Here is a 27,695-nt window from a genome sequence, read left to right on the forward strand (position 1 = left end):
TCAAAGCTCGCTTAGGATGGTCCCGTTATGGGACTCCCAGTTTCTGAGAGTATGCTGTATTTCCCACACTTGTGTGGTGCAGATCTGCAGCACAAGCACATAGGTCCCTGAAGTGTCCTTTGTGATCTCCAGGCACCTTTTGGTGGCTCTGTTTATGACAGCTCCCCCCTGCATGAGAAGAGAAGCAGAGTCAAGGTATTGAAATGTTCTAGTAGCAGGTCACCTCCCAAACCCTACTCTCCCTGCTGTGTTTAGGCTTGAGGGGTCCCTTCAATGCTCTGCAAGTCATCCGGGGAAAAATGAAGCCAAGTGTAGAATTAGATCCCACAGTGCTTTCTCTATAAATTTGGGGGTCATTGATGCCTGGGGGTGAGGGCTGACAAGGGCTGCTTTCACACAATCTCGTCAGCTTCTCCTGAGATTGAAGCACCAGGTGAATGATGACAGGCATGACACGATGGGGTCAGAGAGCCCTGCGCACCCTTCTCTGCTTGGCCTTCCTTCCACTTTTCACCCGTGAATCCAGGAAGCCCATCAAGATCAGAACCGGAAGCTACATTCAGGAGTCTTCACCCATTTTCTCCATCGCTCTGGGCAGCAACTTCCTTCCTCTTTACATCATGGGGCTCCACCAAAGTTTACTAGAGGGAACACGGTGGGCTTTAGAGCCAGACTCTGGTTTTGAATCTCTGCTTTATCACATACAAACCGTGCGGCCTTGGGCAAATGATTTAACCTCTCTAAATCTCAATTTCCCCATCTATGGAGTGGATTAGGGTTAATATTGTGGTTTAAATGAGGGTTAATCGTTATTAAGCATCTTATGCCTGACACATGAAAGATGGGCAATAAATGTTCATTCATCCCTCCCTCTACCTGTCCTAACAGCAGGGAGAGGGAGGAAGTCTCCTTCTCTTTGCTCCACGTGTCACCTCCAAACCCCTCAGCTCTTCCCTCCTTCTCTCCATGGCTCAGCCACTGAAGATCAGGCCATCTGTCCAATCACACCCTCACCCTTGCACTACCCCCTTTGCAGGAATCACCCCACAGCACGTGTTTCATGCCTGGGTGGAGTTCTTCTGCCTTTACCCAACCTGCTCTCCGTTACCATCCTCGAAGTTAACAGCATCCACTTGGATGCCTAGTTAGAAACCCTGATCTCACTATTTCCCTTCTGATAACCTGCCACCAAGGTTTTAAACAGCAAGCAGGGCTGCAGCTCTTCGATGTCCAATTCTCAATTCCCTCTCTAACCATAACCTTCCTGCCTCTCATCTCTTCCATTCACAAACTGCCCCCAACAACCCAGATTCCCCCAATTCACCTGCTCCTGGTCACCCTGGGCCCCCTCTGTCCCACCATCACCCTCGCCTTCCAGGTTGCTCCCATCTACAGCAACTCTCCAGCATCTTGAACTTCCCCTCCAGGTGCCCCCACCTTTCCACACTCCAGTCCCCACTTCCGGACCATGGGGCGCACCTGGACAGGGCTCACCCCCAGCAGGCCTGGCCCACGAACATGCCGACAGCAGTGTGGCCGCAGAGCTGGGCTTCCTGCCTCGGAGCAAGCCCCATCCCTCGGTCCCCACCCCTGAAGCCTCGCTTTCACTACATTTCTTTATTATCTACTTTGTCAAGACCACAAGCCCAGCCAATCCCCGCCTCACCTGCCTGCCAGGGTCGATCCTCAGACACTGCTCCTGGACCTGGTCAAGGGGCTGCCCCTCTCTGTGCCAGCCACCAGCAGCCCCCTGTGCTCTGAGCCTCGGCCTTCCTCAAAACCCGAGAAACCACACTTCCTGGTGAACATCTTTCTTTCATTTCTCTCCCTGAAGATTCCTTTTCTCCTGCCTTTCAATACATCCAAATATCAAATTATTAGGGGCAGGTGGGAACCTTAACTCTATCATCCTTCTTGACCACTCAGTTTTTTTCGCCCTTTCAGAATTGACCTTCCCAAGCAACAAGGCAACACCACAGTAGCTGAGATTCTGTATTGGAGTCTCGGTCCGACACTTTCTATGCTGTGTGACCTTGGGCAAGTTATTTGACTTCTCTGTGTCTTGGTTACTTTCATATGTAAAACAGAACTAATGATAATATTTTTCTTATTAGATTTATGTAAAAGCTACTTATTAAACAATGTTTAACCCAATGCCCAGCACAGAATACATGCTCAATAAATCTTGACTACTATAATATATTGTGACCTTCTAGCCAGTCAATGTTTTGAAGTTTTCTCTGTTTTCTACTTTGAAGTTTTTTCTATTTTCTCTCAACCTCCCTGAGACATATCCTTTGACAGTATTCCTCACATCCTCTCATTTCCTTTACCGTGTGTTCATCTGGATTTTACATGTTTTTGGTTTTGCTTTTATTCTTGGAGTGTTGCCTGGAAGGTATATTTTTAAAAGTTGGAAGTACCCATAATGTGATAATGTATGCATTGCTTTTATATCCTGATTTTTAATGATCAATCCGAATGGTTAATTTACATATGTGATTTTATGTTGAAATGTTACTGACTTCTTAAACACTTTTGAAACACTTAGAACTAAAGGATCGTTAACTTTAATGTCAAATAACTGACGTCCTTAAGGAAGGAAATTCACTGTATTAACCTTAAAAACTGTTTGTAATGTTTAAGGGAACCTAATGAATTAAATTGTAAAATCCCTTTTGAAAGAGATGGCTAAAACTTTGCTTGACTTATAGATAAAATAATAAGATTTATACACCGAACTTAAACACTTAAATAACGATTAGGGTTCTCTGATTTACAACTTTAATAAATTGAATATGAATTTTTTAAACTAAAGAAAACCTCTAATAGCCTTTTCAGTACACATCAAAAAAGCCATTAAGGACATCAAAAAGCTCATATTTGACACAGTAAGTCTCCCAGATACTCAAACACACTCTGCACTATGACTCCCATTGACAGAGAATCCACCACCTTGCTAGGCAGCCCAGCCTTTTATAGGAAACCTTAAACTCTTAGGCTATTAGAAAGTTCCTCTCCTTTGTGTTAAGTCAAAATCTGCCTCTTTAATTTCCAACCTCTGGAACTCTGGGAGAACTGACTGTGTCCTCCCAAAGACACTGAAAGAGTCTCTTCCCTCCTGTCCATGAAGTCAGCATCATCTTGTCTCTAGGGTCACCTCTCCAAGCTACTCTCTCCAGGTCTGCCAATCTTTCATCTGTTCTGCCACCATTTATCAAGCTCCTACAATGTTCCAGGCACTGTGCTAGATGCTGGAGAGAAAACAAGGAACGAAATCCAGGCCCTGCCCTCCGGTCCACAGCCGAGAGCTAAAAAGCAGCAAATGAGCAGGCAACTACGAGAGGACATGAGACAGGGCTGCAAGGGGACCCTGCGGGCACTTTGAAGAACCCCCTTCCTGATTCTGAAGGAGACAAGGTCCAAGGCCAGAAGAATACTTCATGGTTGGCAGGTGAAGAGGCGGGAGGAGAGAGAGCAACGTGCACAGAAGGTTTGCAGAGACTCGCACAGAATTATGGGTAGTTCTACATCACTGGAGCTTAGCTCAGGAGCACAGGGACTGGGAAGACTTTACCCTCCTCCCCCTTCCAGTTGACGTTGTCTGGTTCAGAAAGACTTGTAAGCAAAATGGCAAGCAAAATTTTCCACGTAGATGCATATGGATATTTTCCTGGAGAGAGAGTCTCCATCTACCGAAGCAGCAGATTCTTAAAGCCTTAAAAAGTTAGGAAATGCTGAGGTCGAGTGTCCACGTCTCTTCAAATGCCGTACTTGGCCCTAAGACGGTACCCAAGTGATCAGACGACCAGCCGAGGGCCACCACCCTCCATCAGGACCTCGCGCCCCTGCCAGCGTGACATAAGAAGGCAGCAGCTTTCAGAGCAACCCTGCCACATGCTGATTCATCAGTTACAGGGAGATTGTCAGCCTTGTCCCGCCTATCACTGTCACGTGAACAAAGCCAGATTTCCTCCACCCCGTTCTTGGTCATTTGATGTCGAAGTTAAAGTCAGAACTTTTACATCAGTCTTTAGCAGACTTCATCTTCACGATTTTAGCCAGTGCTTCTGATTATTGTTAACAATAAAACGAATCACAATGGCTAATATTTATTGATCACTTTCTATATGCCAGGCACTATGCTAAATGCTTTATATGCATTCTTTTTTAATCCTCCCAACAAACCTGTAACCTAGATATTCTATTCTTATCTCCATTTTAAAGAGGAAAGGGGGACTCAGAGAGGGTAAGAAACTTGCCAAAGGCGACTAAAGCTTAATTTTTAAGCTATAACAGACTCCAATATTTCTTCTCTGTAACCAACCCTGCCTTAGTCAAGATATGCAAGGTTTTATAACCGGTTCCATGTGCATTCTTTTTCTACATGCTGCCAATAAAAATTAGTCTTTCTAAAATGCTGAAGCCCTCACACTATATTTGAATATAGCTATTCTTTTAAAAGCATGTGACTCACCTGCCGAAAATTCCAATGTATGTGCAGTCCATTTTTGGCTGCCTTGGAACATGGCTCTAAAGTGGGCTGCTCCCCTATGCCAGGGTCCGTCAAGCAGAAATCATCAGCATCTGTCTGTGCAATCAAGGGTCCCACATAGAATTCCCCAGTTAGGAGGTAGTAGACATTCTAAAAGAGAGTAACGTGCTCTGTCAAGCGCCATGTGGGAGCACTGTCCCTTCCTGGATAACAGGAATCAACTCTGTTTCCTTTCTCCCCAATTTGCAGTTTATTCCAGGGAGAAGACCAGGTGTGGGGAGGGTGCACGAGCCTGCTTCCTTCCCTCCAAGGGCAGAACATCTTGGCTTGTGTGGCACAAAGGAGTACGTCTTTGCAGAAAAAATACTTCAGAAAGCTGACACTGTAAGCCCAGCTGGGCTGGTTGTCAGGCAGCCTTCTTTCAGTTCTGAATCTGACACACCCTTGCTCAATGAGTTTGGACAAATAGGTCATTTTTGTGTCTCCATTTTTCCATTTTTTAAATGGAAATAATATCTAGCATCTATACCCCAAAAGATTTCTGTGAAGGCAATATGCAAAGATGGTAGATGTGAATATTCTCAGGAGAAAGATGTCCCCTAACTGTGCCCTCCACTTGGCACCAGGTCTCTTGCACCCCTTGGAGGGATATCCATTCAGTCTCTCTCTTCCCTAGCCCTTTGCTTCCCTCTCTTTGGAAGAAGCCACATCTTCCAGGGCATATAAGCAGTGTATATTTCTTGCTGTGGGAAGATGGTGGGGCAGAGGAAAGAGGGGAAAAGAAATGAATTGGAGGTCATTGTCAATGTACATGTTACCATGGGAAATGAATGAGCCAGAACATAGCCAAGATGGAACCATCTTGCCATGGCTTTTTGAGTGAACTAGGAAGTGAATTAGGTGGACTAGGAAGTGAACTAGTGAATTCGGAGGGAGGCTTAGTTAAAAGTGCAAGTTTGTGTTTTCCCCCTTATTCTTAACCAAATGAGGCTCAGCTCCTGCCTCCCCATCACTTAACACCGAGTCTAAATCTGGCAAAGGTGGCCAGGGACTAAGCTGCAACACATATCACCCTGTGGAGGCAGGGAAAATTGTAGAACATACCTGCGAACCAAATTCGTGGCAAGAATACATAATGGGGGTGTGGCCTGGAACAGGTCCCCGATCTAGACAAATGGTTCCATCCAGTGAGTTTTTCATCTGGAGGGGCAAAACACAGCACGTCACTGCTGGAAAGAGGCAGAGAAAGACTTCCCAGGCCCCGCCCTTTCCCCGGGGCTCCAAGGGCACCAGAAACCACCAGCCAAAAGGGCACCGAGGGCTGGGGTCCGGCAGCTGATTCCTAAGCACTGAGGAAACAGACAAATGCTGAAGTGAGCTGCTGCTGTGAGGTCCGCTTCCTGGGGACACAAACACAAACACGGGACCAAACACCCTGGTGTTCTGAGAAACTGAGAGTGTCCGAGCAAGGGACACAGTTTGCAAAGCAAGGAATATAGAGGCAGAGGAAAGAAAGAGAGATGGGGATTGGGGAGCAAGAGACAAAACAGAAGGTCCAACAGCAAAGAGCCAAGGAAGGAGGCAAGGTTGGAAGGGAATCTTGGGCATGCCGGGCTTTGCAAAACCTCGGTGAGCATCATGTGATTTGGGTTTCACTGTCTTTGACAGTCAGGCATTTAAAACCAAAAACGCAATTGCGTAATACATACTCTTCCGTAGCCCACCATGTTGTGGATTGGCTTCAGGAGTGGATAAACATTTTTCAGATACCAGTCAAAAGTTTTACATTTCAGTTTCTCCCGGAGCGCCTTTCTGGAGGAAATGTCTCCGTAATTGATTCCAGAGTTCTGTAAACAAAGCACAGAGAGACTTGGTCTATGTAACCTTGGCCCATGTGGGCTCCCCGACTCCACCAAGGAGTCTGGGCCACTTGTGAGAGAAGAGTCTTCTCCTGGTAGCCTGTGAGGTGGCCTTGATATTTTGTAGTTTTCCAGGGAAAGTGGGAAAAGCTTTGAACCCTCGCGGTTTCAAAGCTATTTGCAATGTCTGCATCGTAGGATCACTCAGGTTAATTTTTCATCATTGACAAGCTGCCTCGGACTGCTTCTGTCAGGAGACGACATTTACATCAGCAAAGCATGTGCTTCCCATCAGGACCAGAAGAAGCTTGCAAAAGAAATACTCTGGCAGCAAGATTGAAGGAGATGTTTTGGAAGTGGTATTTTGAGAGAATCAAAGTGAAAGAAGACTATTGAGGCAAAACCAAAAAGGAAACACAGGAATCGCTTGAATCGGTTTTGCATCTGCTCTAGTCTCAAAATCTTCCTCTATGACTCATTTCAGATCCTCCCTTACAGGAGTTTAGGGTTTATGCATTTAGGGGCAATTCCCTTTACAGTGTGGGACATTCACAAATGTGACCCTGTAGAGGTAAAAAAGCAAGAGATCTTCTGGAGGGGAACTAGCTTTCCTAGACACATAGCAAGGAACAAAGAGCAGCTTCAGGCTGTTGCCAGGAGAAAACTCAATGCTCCATCAGTCTGGAAACTTAAAAGGAACTTCATGAGCTTGGAAGCCAATCCTTCCCCAGCATCCTGGGACAGCAGAATAAGTTGCTTCAAATCTCTTCAAACAGTGAGCTAACACCAGGAGACTAATGGCACCTTCAGTTATTAAGGGAAGGATTTTAATGACTTTGAAACAGGAGGAAGGCTCTGGTCTTTTTGCACATTGTAACCTTGTGCAAAAGTCACAGTGTTCCTAGCTATTTAACTGGATTCCTGGCTCCCATCTCGTTGCCCGACTCTTCCTTCTAGATTTGTTCCACAAGTTTCCCCACCGTCCCGACTTCCCTGGTGGCTGCCCCTTATGCCCCCAAACGTGGCTCAACATGCTTGAGACCAAAGCCACAGCTTCAGGAACAGAAGACAGTATGGCACATGGACCTCGGGCGGCTCAAGCAGAGCATGGCACACAGACCTCGGGCGGCTCGGGCAGAGCATGCAGCCTTATTCCAGAAGGTCACCCTCATTCATGTGCACCTAACAGGTGCACCGCACATCCCTGACTGCCGTGCTTATATCATCATGAGACAGCAACTTCCTGTCGTCCAGCCCACCCCTCCCCAAGCAAGGAATATCCAGATACAGCAGAGTGATAAAGGACATGGAATCAAGAAGCCAGACTCCCTGGGTTTGCATCTCGGCTCCACCACTCACTACCTATATTACTTTAAACAAATTCATTTCACCTATTTTTGCCTCATTTTCATCATCTGTAAAATTAAAATAAAAATAATACCTACCCCTTAGGCACATGGTGATAGTTAAATGAGTTGCTGTATAGAACAGGGCCTGGAACATAGCATTGTTCCAAAGACGTTAGGTTGTCATCATCATCCCACCGCGGGCACCTCAGCCTAATTCTTTAGGGCTGGGATGGCACTTTCGCTCCAGCCTTTTCATTCCCTTCCATTACTGCCGCTTCCCTCCCCATTCGCTCTTCCCTGCTCCTCTCCAATTCCACTACGAACCTTGACGGGGATGTTCCAGGCGGCGTAGACCATGTATTTGTACTCATCCATCCAGATTTCGGCCACTCGCAGCGCGTTGCGTTTCATGGCCGGGCTCAGGTCCTGGGCGTAGGGCTTGTGGTGCCTCTCCAGGTGAGCCACCCGTGAGCAGGGCAGGACCTCGATCTTCCCTCCACACTGCCACACCTGCAAGGGAAGGCAGAAGTCCCCCGGGCAGGCCAGGCCTCAAGGCCAACAAGTAGCACAGCAAAAGACCACATGTGGGAAAATTTTAAAGACTGTAAATTCAGCCCTTCCACTCCCACATCAATACTGCCTCCCAGGATTATTTAGATGCGTCTGAAACATCCTTCCTTAGAAGTCTACCAAACTGCTTCTCTCCTCTCATTGAAACAGCTCCTGAAATCCTACCTCCTTTGGGAAGTCCTCCTAAACTGACCCAAGCAGGAGCTGCCTTGGCTCACCTATCCCCAAGGAAAGCACCAAAGTCCTGAGAGCCCCATGCCCTGAGCCAGTCTCCCTGGACTTAGGTTCCCATGACCGCTTTCTGTCCCACCTGCCAGACACAGGGGAATGTGGTGGGCAGACTCTACGGGGCCCCCATGATCCCTACCTCCTGGTATTCTCACCCTTGCAAAATTCCCTCCCACTAAGTATGTGCAGAGCCTGTGACTTGCTTCTAACCAGCAGAGTATGACAAAGGTAGCAGGATGTGTGTGATTGCATTACAAAAGACTCTAACATCCATTTTGCTGGGGGCTCTCTCCCTTGCTGAATTTGAAGAAGGAAGTTGCCATGTTACAAACTACCCTGTGGAGAAGGCCACATGGCAAGGAATGAAATGCAGCTTCAGGCTGTTGTCACTAGAAAACTCAATGCTCCATCAGTCTGGAAACCTACAAGGAACTGCATGAGCTTGGAAGCTGATCCTTCCCCGGTCGGGCCTCAGATGAGAACCTAGCCCTGGCCAACACCTTGACAGCAGCTTTGCAGAGGACCCAGACAAGCTGTGCATGGACTCCCGACCCCCAGAAACTGTGAGATAATAAATGTGTATTATTTTAAGTCACCAACTTTGCGATAATGTTGTTACACAGCAACAGATAATTAATACAGGTAATTTTTGACTGAGAGATGCTATGACTTTTGATCCAATTATAGCTGTTCTTCCTTGCTATCTTTATGGGTATAGGCATGCTTCTCAGACCATGCATTCTGATATTTAGTTTGTAAAATATGATCTTCATCCTAATAGATGATTAGAAATATCTAATTATGTTGCATTGATTCATGTCTCCTGTGTCTTGTCTTCATGTTGCCTAAGGGAGTTGCATTTATCTCTAGATGGAGATAAGTAGCCATCTAGCAGAAGTTAGCAAACTACTGCTCTCATATCAGTGTTGCCCCTGAGATGAGGTCCTGCTGGCTCGCTTAGCACACCAAAAGAGTGCCCCCCTCAGTGAACCCTAATTAAACCGTGGACTTTAATTTATACTACAATTGTGAAAATGTGCGGTCATCAATTGCAGCAGATTTTCCACGCCAGTGCAGGGTGTTGGTGGTGGGGTGATGTAGGGGAGTGCTGTAATTTATGCATGATTGTTTTGTAAACCCACAACTTCTCTAACAATACTAATGGAAAAGAGTGCCCCCCAGAGGTAAGTCCTGTTATCTGACTTGCAATGTTTCTTCATCTCTTCCTCTACTTCTGAACCCACTGTTTCCCCATCTCCCCTGCCCCACTCCCACTGCAATTCAGAACAGCAGACTTTGAAGTAGGACTGGCCTGTGTTTAAATCCTGACCCTATCATGGCACTCCCAGAAATTAGGAGCAAAACACTCACCCTCTCAGAACTTAACTCATCTGCAAAAGGTCAGGAGGATTAAATGACATAACAAGGACTTAGTAAATGGCAGGCCCTATGATGGTTAACTTGAAGCATCTCTTTTCTTTCACTATCTTCCTCTATTTCTCCTGATTAGCCCTCAGAATGTCTCCACATTAGCCCATGTGCAAGTTACACCCAATTTATTTTCAGATTTTGTTACTTTCTCTAGTCAAGAATTTAAAATCTAAATGTAACTTTACTTCAATTGCCCTAGTTGATGCAGGTTTCCAATCCACATGAATTTAGGGGAGGAAAATTAATTACTGGCACAAGAAATCTTACATTAGAGTGAAGAGGTAAAAGTCATTTATGAGGTGATGTTAACTGTTATCTTTGACCAGCAATTTTCACATTTTATCCTCTTAATCTATTTCAACTCGCCAAACACCCCCATCTTTCTCTCCTCCTCTCTTACACACACACACACACAACATGAAGCTTCTGCTTATAATAACAATGACTTATTTGTACCACACACTATCCTAATAATTTTATGAATTTAATCCTCACCATGTAGGTATTATTATTATTATCCCTGTTTACGTAACTTGCCCATGTTTATCCAGCTAGTAAATGATAGGGCTGGCTGCGGGATTCTGAGCCCAAGCAGCCCATATGTTAAGTTCTGACAGATGCTAGGAATGCACAGCCTGACAAATGCTGTCTTTCCTTTCCTACCTATCACCCCCAACCCTCCATTGACCCACATTCGTGAGCACATCACGGCTGTGGCCACCAGATGTCAGAATACAATACTCCATACCCCTCTCAGGTTCTCCAAGATCTGTTGACAGAGAGAGATAGATCCTCCCTCACACGTGCTTGGAGATTTAAAAAGGCATTTACAGCCCCACACGCAAACCAAAGAACCTGGCTATGAGTAGAAATGTTTCACACAAGAAAGAGTGAGAATGACTCTTGCCCTGACACGTACTACATTTTCAGCATAATCTATAGAAAACCACAAAACGCTCAAAGAGAGAGGATTTCTTGTGGAAAGTGAAATGGCAGAGTCCTGCACGTGAAGTGGGAGAAGGGAAACCCAGAGCCAGCTTGGAGGCAGAATGGCAGAGCAGAGCAAAGCGTGAGGAATTTATGACAAAGGGAAATAAATAAAGAGAAATAATGAGAAGGGCTCTGGATCCTAAGTTGGGGGAATTAGAATTCCAGCCAAACTCATCCAAATGAATGGTCGGTAGGAAAACCCCAGCCATAAAGTAACAGGGGTTATCTTCAGGACTTTGCTAAATGCCAAGCACAAGTTAATATTTATGCGGTTACATTTTTGTGCCAGAGATGGCTTGCTCCCCATAATATCTGTTCTCTTCTACATCTTTGGTAACAGAAACAACACCTGGGCACATAACCAACTGAAGTCTACATCTCCCAACTCCCTCTGCCCACAGATGACCCTGTGACTAGGTGGTCTCTGGTGAAATGGGAGAGGGACCCATCCTTGTAATTTGGTAGTTCCACCATCATGCCCCTCCAGAGCTAGGAAAACTACCACACGATCTAAAGTTTTGGCTGGCTGGTAACCTCCAACTGTGGTCTTTATTTCTTGTGATGAAATGATGTGCCTTTCCTTGCCTAAATCCTTTCCTCCTAGGTATCAGCATTATTTAATGTCTTCGAATTCAGTCATTTTAAATAAATATGTATATAAACATTGAACTCTTAATAATCTTATTTATCTGCTCCATTACTGTAGCACTTGACATTTTTTATTGTAATTTAGGAATGTTTTTTTACCATAGCCTAAATCTGTCTTTAAAAAAACAAAAGAGAGAGGGAGAGAAGAGACCCCACCAAAAAAAAATAGGAAAGAGGTTGCTCTATTCTTGCCCCCACTTCTCTTCCTAATGGCTGGAATCTAGACGTGCTGCTGAGTGCAGCAGAACCACAAAGAAGGAGTTGACATATCCACCCAGAATTGCTTATGTTCATGCTGCTATGAGAGAGAGAAATTAACTTCTATCTTGTTGAAGCCTCTGCTATTTTGGCTTTTGTCACAGAAGCCAAACCAGCATCCCAATTAATACACTTACAAATAATCTTCAAATTAATTATTACATTTTAACTGTGCCAGCATCCTTACGCGGTACCTGAAACAAGGATGCTTCTCTTCATTTCACAAATGCAAAAAAAAGTAGTTTTCTTATTAACTTATTAACAAGAAAGTTACTCAAGTGACTTTCTTGTTACTTGTTAACCTACATATGCTGAGTCCTGAGTGGGTTCTGAATGTGAGATCTGACCATAGAGTTATCCGTTTCAATTGGAAAGAAATGGAAGGGAATTGGGCTGAATAAGCTTTAGACAGGAGACACTCTTTTTCCTCCAGACACCACGATAATGAGGGATCATCTGGTCTCAGTTACAGAACTTCAGAGCTAAGAGGGGAAAAGCCATTTTATAGACGCCCAGTCCACACTGAGTTAGCAAAGCCGCAGTTAGAACCCAAGTCAAGCATTTTCTACAACGTCACCCTTGCATCCTTATTATTGCTAGCTTTATCATTAACCATTTATTGAGTGGAAACCACGTGTCACTCACCACACCAGGTGCTTAAAACACTTAAAACAGCAGATATGGTTTGGAGAGTTTACAGGTTGCCCAGGATCACTCAAGCTTTCAAGGAGTACAATGGGAGTTTGACTTAGGTCTGTCTGCTTCCAATACCCGTGTAATCGCCACTATTTTATGTCATCTCTTTTAAGAGTTGGACCTTGGGCTAGAGAATGAGAGGTGAAAAAAGCTAATAAGAACAATCATAAATCCAATGGTCAGGTCCTTCTAATAAGGACATGCATATTATTCAGAAGACATAAAAGGAACAATCTGGGAGAGATTTTTGAATGCACAAGATCTGTTCTAAACTGATTGTGGTGGGTTTATTACCCCAATTCTTTGCCCCGCCCTGCCATGGCCTCATCTCAAACACAGTATACACACTTCTCTGCTCATTGTCTTTGGACTTTGCCATATGACTTGCTTTGGCTAATGGGATGGGGCAGAAGAGATATTGTACTAGCTCCAAGCCCCGGCCTCACATGGTTCCACTTGCCCTCTAGCGTGAATGAGAACAGCTTTTCCTAGATAGCTGCTGTCCCTTCAGCCCAGGCCCCATGATGAACACATGTGCAGCAGAGCCACCCCATCCAAGCCCATCCAAGGACCTACAGATCTGAAATAAATGATTGTTGCTTTAAGCCATTGAATGGAGGGTGGTGGTGGTAGTTATTCTGCAGCATTTTTTGTGGCAATAGCTAACTACTTCATTGATATAATCAATGTACTTGGAATTTGGAACTTGGAATTTCTCCAGGCATCTTGCTCCACACCCTGAACTCCTTTACAGAGCACAAAAATACTGGTTACTCATTTGACCTTAGCAAGTATGGAGTACAACCAGGGACAGAGAAGAGATAGCACTGCTGAAGGTAAAGCCACTGTTGTCCTAGACACACAGGAAGTTGGTCAGAACCAGAACTGGTTTGAGGATTTCAATGCTGTACTGTCCATTCCTATCTGTCCTACACTAGAATAAATATCAGTATAAATTTTCTCATGATGTCAGCTGCTCTAGCTTCAGGTGCCCATGTGTCTACATTCTCAGCTTCCTCTTTCCACTCCAGTTTTCAGTATCTTTGACAAAGCAGCTTGCATCATGGTCTTGTAGAGAATTGCCAAAGTCAACTTATTCCAGGTGATGCTTAGAAAATGCTTGGCATTCTTAGGGGAAATATGGACACTATCCATTCAGTCTTGCTTCTACCGCTTCCCACCATAGCTCCCAGATTACATAGGCCCATACAAGAAAACCACCCTCCAGAAGTCCTATCCCCTATTCCCCCTTGGTCTAATGACCTGGAAGCATGAGAATGTGTCCACCTCTTGATCCAAGGACATTCAGTCTTGCTCCAGGATTCTATAGATCTACTACACTCCAGTTAGCCCCTCTTCTACTTTGTCCCATGAAGAGAAGCCAAAGGTACTGACCCTCAGACTAAGTTCCACGTTCTCTCCTCCATAGACCAGCATTCCACCATCCAGGGACCCAATCTCTCCCAAGAAGAGCCTGTTGGCAGCCAGGATGCCCATGATGGAAGGACTCCTGCAGAGAACATAGCAAAAGGGTTTCCAACCACTCCATGAACAACAGGTCAGGAAGGGGGCGAGGGGTGGAAAGCCCAATGATGCTTTGGCCTTCAAATCTCTCCCCTAAGCCTCTTCTTATTCTGAAGGCCTTCCCTAGCCCCTCAGGGTGGACTAAGCATATGTAGCCCTCCCTTGCCCCCTGTGTCATCATGACCTTTCTCAAATTCATCTTGAAGTTACATCTTTTCACCTTGGTATTACTACTTCATAGACTCATAAACACTTGCAAAATTGATCTGGCCAAAAGGTTTTTTAAAACATTAAATCCTTTGCTTGATTTTGCCTGAAAGGTCCCCAAACAGCCCAAGACATCTGTGATCCCTGGTCTGTAATCATTACAGTGGTTGTCGTTCCCTATTCCCTCCCTCCACTTCTCCCATCCACACATACCCTCAACTACCACCCCAAATACATAAAACCCTGTAGTTCATTCCTGCCTTCCCTTATGCTAATTGAGATCCCTAAGCCATCAGACTTACCTTATTGGAGCCGTGGCATCATGCAGCTCAATCCAGGCCTGTGGCAAGGAATCATAGCGGCACCAGAGTTCCCAGTTAAACCCATCAACTGCCACCTCATACTTCAGCAGCTTGAAAGTGTCAAAACGAATGTTGTCAAACACAGGAGACACAATCACGGTGTTGTCTTCCTGAATCCGAGCCAAGATGGGCTCTGCCCTGGAAAAGGAATGTCTGGGAAGCCCAGCTTGGATATGACAGAAAGCATCAGGAGCAAGTAGACAAAGCCCCTACAGGTGACTTGCCCTGACATGGAGCACCTTCTCCATCTTGGCTATGCTGGGGGATGGGTGGGACTCTCCAGAGTTCAGAGACCTCCCACGGCCTCCAGGAAACCTGGGCCTACTAGCTACTGACCCATGTCAAGAGTAGATTTGAAATTAGGTCAGGATCATCACTATTCTGCCTGAATTTATGTTATCACTTTGATCTTCCTGTTTCCAAAATGATATCTCTTTATTATGGGATTCTTCACATTATCCAAAGAACAGAGTTCTCTTTATAGCTTGCAATTTCAAGGCTGGGAAAAGCCTTAGGACTCACCAAAGGGCAATCTCATCATTTTAGAGATAAGACCACAAATGTCTAGTTAGGCAAAGTGACTTGTTCAAAGTCACAAAATATTTGGCAAAATCAGAACCAGGATCCAGCCTCTTTTTATTTGCAGCCCACTGCTTTTTCTCTAGCACTGGACTACTTTCCTTAAAAATAAAAATCCCTGTGTAAAAGCATTCTTTCTTTTGTGTGTCCTTTTATTTAAGGCCTGGTGTTGACTTTCCCTATTTCCACAATATCTCACTTTGTACTCAGTAAATGTACAATACCTCCTTTCTCCTCTTTCCCAGAGAAGAAACCCACAGAGGCTTACCACCCAATGTTCACTTCAATGTGAGCATCCAAGATGGTAACCACGTCAGCCGTGGCAGCTTCCCAGCCAGTGTGGCGTGCTTGAGCAAGACCTCTTCTCTCGGTATGCCGTATTATCTTCAGCAATCCTGGATGCTTCTGGTTGTGAAGCTTAATCTGCTTATCCAAGTCTTCCTGTAGTTCTCCTGCCAACCAAACATACACCTGTAGAATTTCTGAGTGCAGTAATCAATATGGTGCAGAAATTTCATATTCTTATGTAACAGTAGTTAGACTCTCTACTGCCTAGGCTGAGCAATTCAACAGCCTAGAATGAGAGAATAGGCAGTGTTTCCCCTGTCCTCCAACGTGAGGTTTAATCTTACCATCCAAATCTCCTTTCCCTCACAGCTAGACAATAGCAATAGCTAATCATTAAATCCTGCTTACTCTGTGACAGGCACTGTTCTAAGTGCTTGACATGTATAGAGAAATTCTTATGCAAATGGGTAGGCCAGACCTGGCATAACCAAGAGGTGGTAATGGGTGGGCACTGCACAGAGACAGCCTCGTATGTCTTCTCTGCAGCTAAACTCTCAAGATTTTCTGGAGACCTAACCAACTGAAATTGTTGTGTTTTGTTTTAGATACATGAAACAAAACTAGTTGGCCTACTCAAGGACCAACTGGGACAAAATGCCCAGATTAAACTTTTTGCCAGCTTTGAGCTAAAGAGTTGACCCCCCAAATTATGCAAACAAGGTCCACTATTCCCAAACTATTTATAGGTTTTTTCTTCCCCCTCTCCCCTTTCTTTCATAAATCGTGTCTATGCCTTTGTTCTTTGACTCTGCCTACCAGTTGAACCTCTCATATATTTGCATGTAAATCACTAAACAGCATGCAAAATCACTAAATATTCATTCAGTGAATTCTCAAAGAACCCTATGAGGTAGGCACTACAGTATCCCCATTTTACAGATGAGGAAACTAAGGCCCAAGTCACATATCTAGTCACCTATCTACTCAGTGTCAAGCCCAGGAAATGAGCCCACGCTATCTTTAACCACCATGCCATGCTGCCTCAAGACTTATGTACATACCTGGTTGGATTTATCAAAGCCTCCCTCCCTCTTTTCTCCTCCCCTTTATAACCAAGGGATGAGATTTTTGCTCAATTCTCTCTCAGAAGAATAGACTTGGGAAGTCTGGAGTGGTCAGGACCTGGAATCATTCCCTACATGACTAGGGCTCTAAGAATTGCCCCATCTCAGGCCTTTTCCAGCTGCACTCAAGGTTGACTGACTCAATTACTGAAGGAGTTGAAGAGAGCCAATGGGTCTCAAGGCTTTGCTTCTAGTAGGAGTGAAACAGGGAAAGCCAAGGTGGAAAGACCCTAAACTCATCCTGGAACTACTTTTAAGAAGTAATCAGAGGGTACTGCCATAGGTCCTGGCAGCTAGACTTTAATTCAGGCTCCATCACAACCTAATCCTGTGTCACTTTCCATTCGGGAGTCTCTGTTTCCTGAACTTAGAGAGAAGGACTGGATAACCTGTCAGTACCCTTCCAACTCCAAAATTCCCTGAGCCACAGATGCTGAGTCATGCCCTCAGAAATAAGGCCTACAATCCAATATGAGAATTAAAGACCCTTCCATGGATATTCTAAAGTAAACCAATGCTCCCTTCCTTGTCCTCCCACTGATCCCCTCCCCAACCCCTTTATTCTAGGTTCATGAGCTCAAGGTGCTCCTGACTTCTGCATCTTTTCTCACACCATTCTTCTCTCCACTCCACCCCTACGTGTACCACCACCCACTGAAGTATGTCCTAGTATTCTCTGCCTTTTCCTATCCTACCAATCCTTCAAGTCCCAACTCAAGTCCCCGTCCTCCAGGAAGCCTCCCTAGATCATCTCAGCCCCCTCTCTGGGCTTTCTTATACCCACTAACAACTAACTCAAATTGACACACCATTCTTCATTCATCCTGCCCCAACAACTAAAAGGAACTTCTTCAAATCTCTGACATCCTCTTTCCTGCACAGTGCCAGGCACATGGTAGAAAATAAATAGTTGCTAATTGTGGAATATGCCAAAAATTTTGGAGGAAATATAGGATCCCATAGACATTAATATAATTTCTGAAAAGCTTGGATTAGCTCTTTGCTACTTGAAACTTTGACCTGATTGTAAATGAAACTTCACTTCTAAGGAAAAAAAGGAAAGGGATGCATCTCCAGTACCAGGTTTTGGCATTTCAAGAGAACTACAAATGACACCAAAGCAAGAACAGGTAATAACACTAGCTAATGTTTACTGGGAGCAAGCCCTGTGCAGAGGACTTTCCATGCATTATTTAATCCTTGGAATGTTCCTGTGAGGTATAAACACATTATTTCCCCCATGTTACAGATGAGGAAACTGAGGCATAGTAGTTGAGTGACTTGCCTCCAAAGTCATATGGATAGTAAGTTTCTCTCAGAACATTCACGGTAGTGACTTCCCATTATTTTCCTTCATTTAACGTAAAGCAGATTCTTGAGTTATGCTCAGTGTGGGCCCAATCTGGCTAATGTTTCAATGACAATAAGAGAGGAGCTGATTTCTGTTCCAGTGGCACCAATCAAAGCCTGACTAACAGTTCTCTCTTCTGTGCCCAGTCAAACAAATCTTTCCTAAGAAAAACAAAAATGCGTTCTGGATCCAAGTGAGAGGGATGTATGGATGGACTGTGGCACAGTTTGGAAAAATAGTGAGCTTTGTTTGACACTGTTGGTGATCCTTATCTTTTGACTTTATTGTTTTATAAGAAGAAGTCTTGAAATAACTCTTATCTACCAACCATGGAACATGGAGCCATAGAATCATTGATTTTTTTTCACAGAAATAAAAATATCCTCAGAGGTTTTCCAACTCAACCCTTGCATTTTCCTGATGAAGAAGCTGAAGCCCAGAGAGGTGAGACGACTAGACCTTAGTGGGTGCAGAGCCTACATGAGAATTTCTTTCTAATCAAACTCCTATTTCTTGCTGGCAAAGCCAAATGTGCAACTTGGTATCAGTCTTCAGGCCCAGAAATGAGTGACGTAAGTAATTCTCTTTTCTTTTGTTTCCAGTGGAATTTTGCTCTAGGAATTGTACGTGCTTTATTTTTGTGCAATTACATTGGAAGAACTAGAGAGGAAAGTATCTGAAGGACGAAGAGGAACTTTGCCAGTGTCTGGAAATCCAAAACAGCAAAGCCTTAAGAGGTCATTTTGCCTGTCTCTCTCTCTCTCTCCTCAGGGTCAAACTGCCCCTAACTTGAGGCTGTACTAACCTGCACAGAACTTAAAGATCCCCAGGAAGGTTCTCCTCTGGACTCCGCTCACCCCCTCACGTCTTGCTCCTGGTGCACAGAAAGGGGTGGCTTTGGAGTCACAGAGTCCTGGGTCTGACTCCCAGCTCTGCCACCGACTTGGCCTGTTGACTTGGGCACGCCACAGTATTGCTCCGAGCCATTTCAGTTACACATGAGATCAGGATCCTTTGTCTTGATGTTTGTGGAAATCAAATATGCCCAGAACAAACAGGTCTATAATAAATAATCCTTTCTGTTCCTGACCTGAAAAACCCAAGGTGTCCTAAACTTTGAGCCAAAACCCCTTTCCACCCTAGTGCAGTCGATAAATGGTGCTTTGTGCTATTATTCCTTGATGAAGTTGCTCACCATTTGAGCTGCAGTCATCCACCAAGATGATCTCCTTCAGCAGGCGAGCGGGGGTCCGGTTGATGATGCTGGTGAGGGCCCGCAGTATAATGGACAGAGCTTCATCCATGAATATGAGGATGACACCGAGGGATGGGAGTTGGGAAGAATATGTCTTCTGAAGACACCTATAAGAGGCCATTATTTAGAACTATATTCTTCTTATTATTTTTAATAACTTGAAGATACTGACCCAATCTCCCCCTTCTGTCAATCAATGCACCAACTCCCCAAACACATTAGAGAGGGAAACTCTCCCAGTTGTTTATCACACTAGATTATATTTACTAGTGCATGTAAGGTGCTTAGAACAATCGGTGTTAGCTGCCACTATTATCTCATTTTTCACCAAAGAGATTTAATATTTGCTTATAAAAATTATTCTGACACTGGGAAAAAAAACATTTCTCTTGATTAATCCAGTATATTCCCACCCACCCCCAAATTAACCCCCTTGACAGAGCCCTTCTTTCTGTCATTGCAGTCACTCATTCCGTGTTAGACTTTTAGTCATTTTTGACACACCCCTCTACTTCACCCCTATAGTGACAGGGTAAACTGTCCAGAGAACTGTGCTTGGCACACACTTTTTTTTCCATCAGAGCCAACTTTTATTAAATGCTTACATATCATATGCTAGGCACTGGCTACTCTTTTATTTTTTAGGAGATTCTAATACTCTCTCCCTCTCACATTACTATTTCCCAGCATTGCCCTGAATCCTGCCACTCTCCTGCCCCTGTTGGAGGAAAGGGTTGTCTTACCTCAGTCAGAGAACTCTCTATACCCCACTCAGATTTATCAGAGACTTCCATTGAGAACCCTGACCTAATATTATTTGTTGGTGGCTCTCACACCTCAAAACTGATAACTGGAGGTTATCAAGCAGTAAATGCTGTCACTAATTTAAGCTCTTCTTTAGTCCTCTACTTGAGGTGAAATCAGACCAAATGGCAGAACTTATTGCACATACTAGAGCCGGTCAATTAGTCAAAGTTAGAGAGTAAACCTATATGCAGAGAGCAGAGTAGTACATGATTTAGAGTAGTGCGTGACTTTGTGGTGCTTTGGAAACAAAGGAGGTTTCTCCCCATCTAGGAAGTAGATGACATGTAGAACTGTAACCTATAACATCCTTTGAAATTTGCTCTATAGCTGCTCATTGAATTGTGCTTTGAAAGTCTTCACCTTTCCCTATATATCCTATATTGCATAATAAGGAAAGAACTGAAACTGTGGAACGGTAACCCATAACAGTTTTTGAAATTACTTATATAACTGCTTGCTGAGCTGTACATTGAAAGTTAACAACTTTCTGTATGTATGTTATATTCTACAATAATGGAAATAGCTGAAGTTGTGGAACTGTGACCCATGACATTCTTTGAAGTTTGCTTTCTAACTGCTTGTTGGATCATATTTTGAAAGTTAACACTGTTATGCATATATGTTAAAGTTCCCAATTTAAAAAAAAGCATCTAAAAAGTCAATGATTAGCACGTGATTTTGAAAAGGAAGAATGGAAAAAATACGGTTGTACCCTTCACTCAAATAATCTCTGGAATTCTCAAGACAGCCACTTGTTAGCACCAGATAATTCAAATGGATATTAACTAAATTTCTCCATGAATCTACTTATTGTGGAATAAACAAATTGGTTACTATATTAATTCAACATTGGTGGGGAAACTTTTAAAAAGGCAGCTGAGATTATTTTCAAGTCATGTGTCACTTGACAACACATTCCTGGGAAAACGGTAAAGGTGAGACATGGGCAGAAACCAATGCCTCAAGGGCCCTTTGAACACCTTCAGATGGATTTTATCCAGGTCCCATCCTCCATGGGATTTGAATATTTTTTAGTTATTGCATGTCTATTTTCAAGATGGGTTGGAGCATTTCCTTGCTGAAAAGCTACAGCCCTCACAGTTGCTAACAAGCTACTTGATTTTATTTCCAACCAGGGGCATCCCAACTTTTATACCAAGTGATCAAAGCACACACTTAAAAGAATCATTATAAAAGAACCCTAAGGTGTGACCCCTTACTCAAAATCTACACAGTCATTACCATCTACAATCTTCTGGAAAGGCTGAAAGAACCAGTGGCATCCTTAAATTAAAATTAGCAAACGCTTGAACTCCCTTGGCCAAAGGTAGTCTCACTAGTCCTTATGGCCGTGCAGTCCGCTCCCTCAGAATGGCTATCTCTGTATACCGCAGATACATTGGTTATTTCTCTATAAATTAGAAGATTTTACTGGAAGGCCCATGCATTTAGGGATCTGACCTCTAATACTAGACTTGGACTACATGGCAAAATATTGCAAGGGACTCATTCTATACTCAGTCCTATCACCAACAAGTTGAGGTCACCTTGTTATAACATATTCCTAAACAGCCTCTTCATGATCTTCAACCAGGAGATTTCATCTATTGGAAGAGACATCAGAGAAAAAATGCTCTTGAGAACCTCGTTGGAAGGGTAGTCCTGGGAGTCAAGACTTTGGGTTCATGTTTCACAACTAAAGAAGCAATTCAGAATTGCACACAATTGGAAGGCTACTCCAATAGAGGACCTCAAACTGAGGATTCACAGACATCCTTCACAAACAGACACTCTTTGGAGGCAGTAGCCGACCCGAGACCATCGGAACATGTAGATGACAATGGCTAATGGACAGCTGTGATCCAAGAAATCATAACAAGACACCTATCTTGTTTTTTATCTGCTTGTTTATAATCATTTTCTTCTTATTTCCTGTAGACTCCTTGTTGTTATGCACACATAATGGCCTTTTTTTTTTTTCCTTTTCTTCACCCCTTATTGTAATCAGAACATACTCCTTATAACACCATTCTTAGATTAACCCAAACAGTCACCACTGTCCTCAGTCTTACAGGCAACTGGATATGCTATCATCACCAGACCCCCATTAAAAGAAAAACAAAAAGCAAAAAAACAACTCTGGGCAATTCCAGTTTTATCAAATGAGAACATAGGGAATCAGAGCCAAATGCATTTCCACTTAAACCTGCATGGACAACTGACATTTAACAATTCAAATTGTGACTGTGCTCGTCTCCCTCTTTCCCAGAAAATAAAAAGAACCAATTATTACAATCTATTGATCAGACCCTAGGTAATTCTAAATTTGAATTTAACAACCTTCATAGGGTGATGAGCCAAATATTTGCCACCTAGAAGAGACTATAATAGAGATCTAAGCACGTAATCCAGCTAATGTAAGGCCTTGGTTCAATGTCATGTCATGAACAACTCCCTTTTCCCTGGATCTTCACCGGCCCGTACTGGATACTACTTCCTTCATAACCAGGACACCCAGTCCTGCTTGCCTCAGACCAACAGCTCACACACTTTAGGAATAGCATTCTGAAACTTGTCTGTACACAGAGACAATATGGATCATCAAGGCTGGAAATTCTGACTCTGACATGAGCTCCAAAATGTGGCCACTCTTGATTATTCAGGCATACAACCTGCAGGAATTACTGACATTGTGTATGAGAATAATCAGAGCAGAGTTCCCATTCATGGGACTTATACAAATAGAAAAGACTGTGAGAAACCTATCACCAACTCTAGCAGAAGTTATTAATGATACCACCTCTGCTCTAGAAGGAATACAGATTGTTCTCAACTCACTGGCATGAGTAGTGATGGCCAATTTGCATTGCTCTTGATGTCTTGTTGGCTAGTCGTGATGGTGCCTATGCTGTTACTAATACTTCTTTTGGTATTTGGATTCACGAAACAGGCTATGCATCACCTTAAGTGAAAAGTTATTTGGCTTTCTAAGATTGATCCTCTTGGTCTATGGGATTTTTTCTCTTGTCCTGCATTGGGCAACTGGGGTCCCTGGTTCTGAAGCATCTTATAGGCACTATTCACTGTTCTTGCTTTAGTCCTAGTGGTCATGATGCTCATCTATTGCATTCTGTCTAGGGTCTTAAACACTTCTGTGCAGCCACTTGCTCAGATGAACACCATAATGATACAACAACAAACAAGTTAAGAGACTCTTGCAAAACAAGTTAAGAGACTCTTGCAATACAATTGACTATGAAGATGACTGAAGATCTGGATCTCTAGCTTTTTCTAAGTTGGTCAACCTCTCACAAGCAAAAAAATGACCAAAAAGGGAGTCTCAGAGATGAGTTATGCAAGTGCACAATGACCAGGAAACTCTGACCGACTCAGCAGAACAGTAAAGTCTGGCCCACTACCTGCAACAGTCAGTCCAGGAAACTGACCGTTATCTATAGCAAACACTCCACAAAGTCAAAGCACAATCCCTACAACAATCAATCCAAAATCACCAGAACTTGATTGCTAACTGACAGCTTCCCTAATTTGTCCCCACTTCCAACTCAGTATTAACCAGAAGAAGCCAACTTTGCAAATACGTTTCCCTAACCAATCACATGGGATGTCCCACTTCTAGTTAGCCCTCATTCTGGCTTCCCCACGCCAACAGCCTCTAACAGAACACACCTGAAGCTGTCCCTTTTCTCCACTATGAAGCTTTCCCACTTCTCTGCCTCCCTTTGAGTCTCTGCCAAATGTAAGTGATGATGGCTGACTCCCTGGCTAGCCTTTGTTCTGGGGTGTTCTTTTGTTTATTTCCACACACGGATGTTCACAGCAGAATTATATATAATAGCCAAAAAGTGGAAACATGCTAAATACCCAACAGCTGAGGAATGGATAAACAAAATGTGGTATATTCATACAACAGACTGTTATACATACATAAAAAGAATGAAGTACTTATACATACTATAGCATGAATGAACCTTGAAAACCCTACGCTAAATGAAAGAACCAGTCACTCACATACACACACACACACACACACACAAACACATACTGTATGACTCTATTTATATGAAAAGTCCAAAATAGGCAAATCTGTAAGGACAGAAAATGGATTAATGGTTGCCTAGGGCTGGGGTTGGGGAAAGAGGTGGTAATTGCATCGTGGGGAAATGGGCAGTGAATGCTAACGGCTACAGGGTTTCTTTTTCAAGTGATGAAAATATCCTAAATTGATTGTTGTGATGGTCACACAACTCCATGACTATAGAAAATGCCATCAAATTGTGCACTTTAAATGGGTGAATTGTATGGTATGTGAATTATATCTCAACAAAGCCCTTATTTAAAAAAATACATAAGGGAGAAGGGAGAGCAGAAGAAGAGAAGACAATAGAAGGGGAGAACAGAAGGGGAAAAAGCAGAAGTGCTCATTAAATTAAATTCAATAACAAAGAAAAATGCAAGCAGAGAATTTGAAGAAGACAAGGAAAGACATAAAGCTGCTAACTTTGGTGTGACTCCCACAAGCCCTGTCTTTCTCTGCCTCAGTTTCCTCACCTGTAAAATTATTATGTTAGACCCAGTGGTGTCAGATTTCCCAAGGATCTCTGCTTCTCTGACATCTCTGCTCATGTCTAAGGGGCTGCAAATATTTGGATCAAACAGTTCTCTTCTCTGAGCCACCATTATAAAATGGGTTAGAAATAAGGACTCTGCTCAGTCTGCCTTCCAGAACTTTCTATGTGCTGAACTCCTTTCCCGTCCAGTTTCCCCCTTCCTCAACTCTCTTTCTAACCCTTAACTTTCACTGCTCTTGAAGCTCTTCCCCAAAACAAACAGAGGCCCCCATGAGGTGCGAAGCTCAACCCTGGCCCATCCCACCTGGAATCTCGTGTGTCCAGGATGCTGCGATTGAGGGGTAAGCGGTCACTGAGGTAAACGTTGTAACCAAATTTCTGGAAGAGGTCCTCGGCTTCTTTCTGTTGGGCCTCGGAGAGATCTTCCCCCCACTGCTTGAAGAGCCATGAGTAGGGGAAGAGTTTCTTGTAAGGTCTGTGCTGCTTTGTCTTACTCGCCTTGGCTTCCACTGCTGTCTTTAGAGGGTTGTCAACCTTTTCTTGCTCCATCTTAGCCAATTTCATAGATTCTTCTGCAAACGAAGGGGGGAGGTGGTGAATAAAACATTTCAGCCAATCTTCAGTTACCTGAGCATCACTTTCCATCCTGATTTCTTTGAAATGTGATCCTCTCGAAATTCTAAGATTGCAAACTCTTATCCCAGATGATCTCATCTCTCCCCAAGTCCTTGCCTTTCACCTGGAGGATGAGGACAGTTAGCCCCCCAAGTCTAGTCCTAAAGTCAGGTTGCCTGAGTTTGGATTTTCTTTTTGCCACTTATCAGTTGAATGATCTTAGGAAACTACCCTCTCCGCTTCCCCGTATGTAAAATGGGGACAGCAACAGCACTTACCTCATGGATTTGTTGGGAGAATCAAATGAGTTTACACATGAAAAGCATTTAGAACTATGGCTGGAACTTTTATAAATACATAAAATTTGGTTATTATTATGTATAATATTATTATTATATTATACGTAATATTGGTTAGTAACATTATCAGTTGGTTATTATTATCAGTATAATCCTCATTATCATTATCTCGACTGGCTATTGGAGACATCTCCCATTTCACTAACTCCCCAAATTCCTTAATGACTTAACTCACCACCTCCCTGCCACCCCCCAGATTTCCCAAGATTACTTCCTTATTTCTGCAAATGATACCAACTGGTTTCCCAGCTACCCCGGCTCAAAACACCTCAGATCTCCTTCGACTCCCTTGACTTTGTGTCATGTCGCCTCTTCAGGGTAGAATCCATCCTTTTCTTTCCATTCTCCCCCAGCTGGATTCCTTACTAATCCTCATCTGGATTATTCATTTGCCAAAGATTTACTGGGTTCCTATTCTGTGTTAAGAAATGGCTAGTTGTTAGTTAAGGAAAGGTAAACGAGACACACCCATCCTCCTGAGAGCTTTTATTACTGCAGAGGTGGGTGTGGGCGCTCTAGCCAGTGCCCCAGTTCAGTCCCACTCCTTCTCAACTGTGTGAACAGACTCTCTCTTCTCTGTGTCTTGGATTTACTGTGACCCCCGGAGGGTTGCTGTGATACTAAGTGGATTATAATATCTAAAAAGGACTTAGGGCAGGGTTTAGTACACAATAAAAGCTGGCCATTCTTCTATTGCCTCTGGAATATGGGATGTTTTAGGCTTCCTCCTTCTTCCTTCTTTTCATCTCCTCCCTCCCCATCTCATATCCCCCTTTCTTCTCTTGTCCCCAAATAATCTCTTTCATTCTTTCTCCCCAGGATCTCTCACTTCTTTGCTCCTTCTTTTCTCTTTCCTTCTCTCTTGTCCCCCAGATTCTGTCCCTTCCCCTGATTTCCTCCCTTCCTCTCTCTCCCTGTCTTTCTTTTCATCTGTCCTCTGCCTCGCCTTGACACAATGCTTAGTTCTCCTTTAAAGAGACACCTCCCCACCATAGCACTTTCCACACACACACACAGAGATGCATGCAGTCACATCCAAGCTCCTGCACCCAACACCTCCTTCCAGGAGTTCAAACACTTGATCCCTCACTGGGGAGCAAGGGAAGAAATCCTCTCACTGAAGTCACATGCTGGGGCACATAAAATTCCAAGGAGTTCAAGAGCCACGATAAGCAGAATGAGAAATAGACCATGGAATTCATTGACTCTTATCCTGAACTTTAAATGAAGAGGTTACAATTGGGTACAAAGCATTTATAGATCACTTTCTGCACTGGATCGCACAACCCTGTGAGATCAGGGAGGTGTCATTATCACTATCATTACCATCCTTATTAATCATCCCTCCTTTTACAGAGTGGGAACCTGAGGCCCAGAGAGAAGCAGTTGCTCAAAGTCACACACCCTAAATGGCATTATCAGGATTCGATCTCGGGTCCTCCACTAAAGCCACAGCAAATTGGAGGCCAGTACTCTGCTCTAGAGACTGCTCACCTCAGTTAAAGCCATTGCTACACAGAGGCCCAAGTTCAGGGCCATGCCTAGATATTCCAGAGTCCCTTACTCACCCCTATTCTGAGCCAGCCAGCCTGCCTGCACATATGGAATGTGGTCATGTGTGCGCTTGCACACATACACACACACACACACACACACACACCACTCACATAGACATACCCTTCTCTCCCTCCCCAAACTGCTTGCCCTGAGCCTCTCTGATCCCCTTTCTACCCACCTGATACTCATTTGAAGGCACAGAATTCAATATCAGATGCTTAAATTGAGAGATGACAATATGGCCCTGCACCCATTTTTTTTTCCCTCCAAGCCCCTTCTCTCCACTTCCTTGTGTGTGCCCACCTGCCCCTGACCCCAACACCACCCCTCCAAATTACCAACTTACTCAGAAGCTGCAAATCCATTTCCAAGCGAGAGATTTTCTTTATCATTGACCCATCAGACTCAGACAGAGGCAGAGGGAGCTTCTCATGGAGTTGACCCAGGATCAAGTTTTGTAAAATCCCCTTGGGATAAAATCCCAGAAGGATATTGACAATGACCAGTGTCAGCCCGATGCAGAGGGCTTTGGGGAAGTTTCTCCAGAGCCTCAT

The 27,695-nt window shown here is 43.9% G+C and overlaps 1 protein-coding gene across 1 annotated transcript; it reads right to left on the minus strand.

The window, feature by feature from the left end:
- Window positions 1-27,695, minus strand: GALNT8 (polypeptide N-acetylgalactosaminyltransferase 8). The gene is made up of 11 exons (XM_037847509.1): window positions 27,488-27,695; window positions 24,915-25,182; window positions 19,155-19,321; window positions 15,465-15,648; window positions 14,558-14,755; window positions 13,920-14,034; window positions 8,028-8,213; window positions 6,205-6,342; window positions 5,600-5,695; window positions 4,478-4,645; window positions 1-168 (listed from the first exon to the last, which is right to left on the minus strand). Exons 1-11 carry the CDS (start codon window positions 27,693-27,695, stop codon window positions 1-3), a joined length of 1,896 nt encoding a protein of 631 aa, XP_037703437.1.

This window comes from Choloepus didactylus, chromosome 8 (assembly GCF_015220235.1).
Source record: "Choloepus didactylus isolate mChoDid1 chromosome 8, mChoDid1.pri, whole genome shotgun sequence".
Classification (NCBI taxonomy): Eukaryota; Metazoa; Chordata; class Mammalia; order Pilosa; family Megalonychidae; genus Choloepus; species Choloepus didactylus.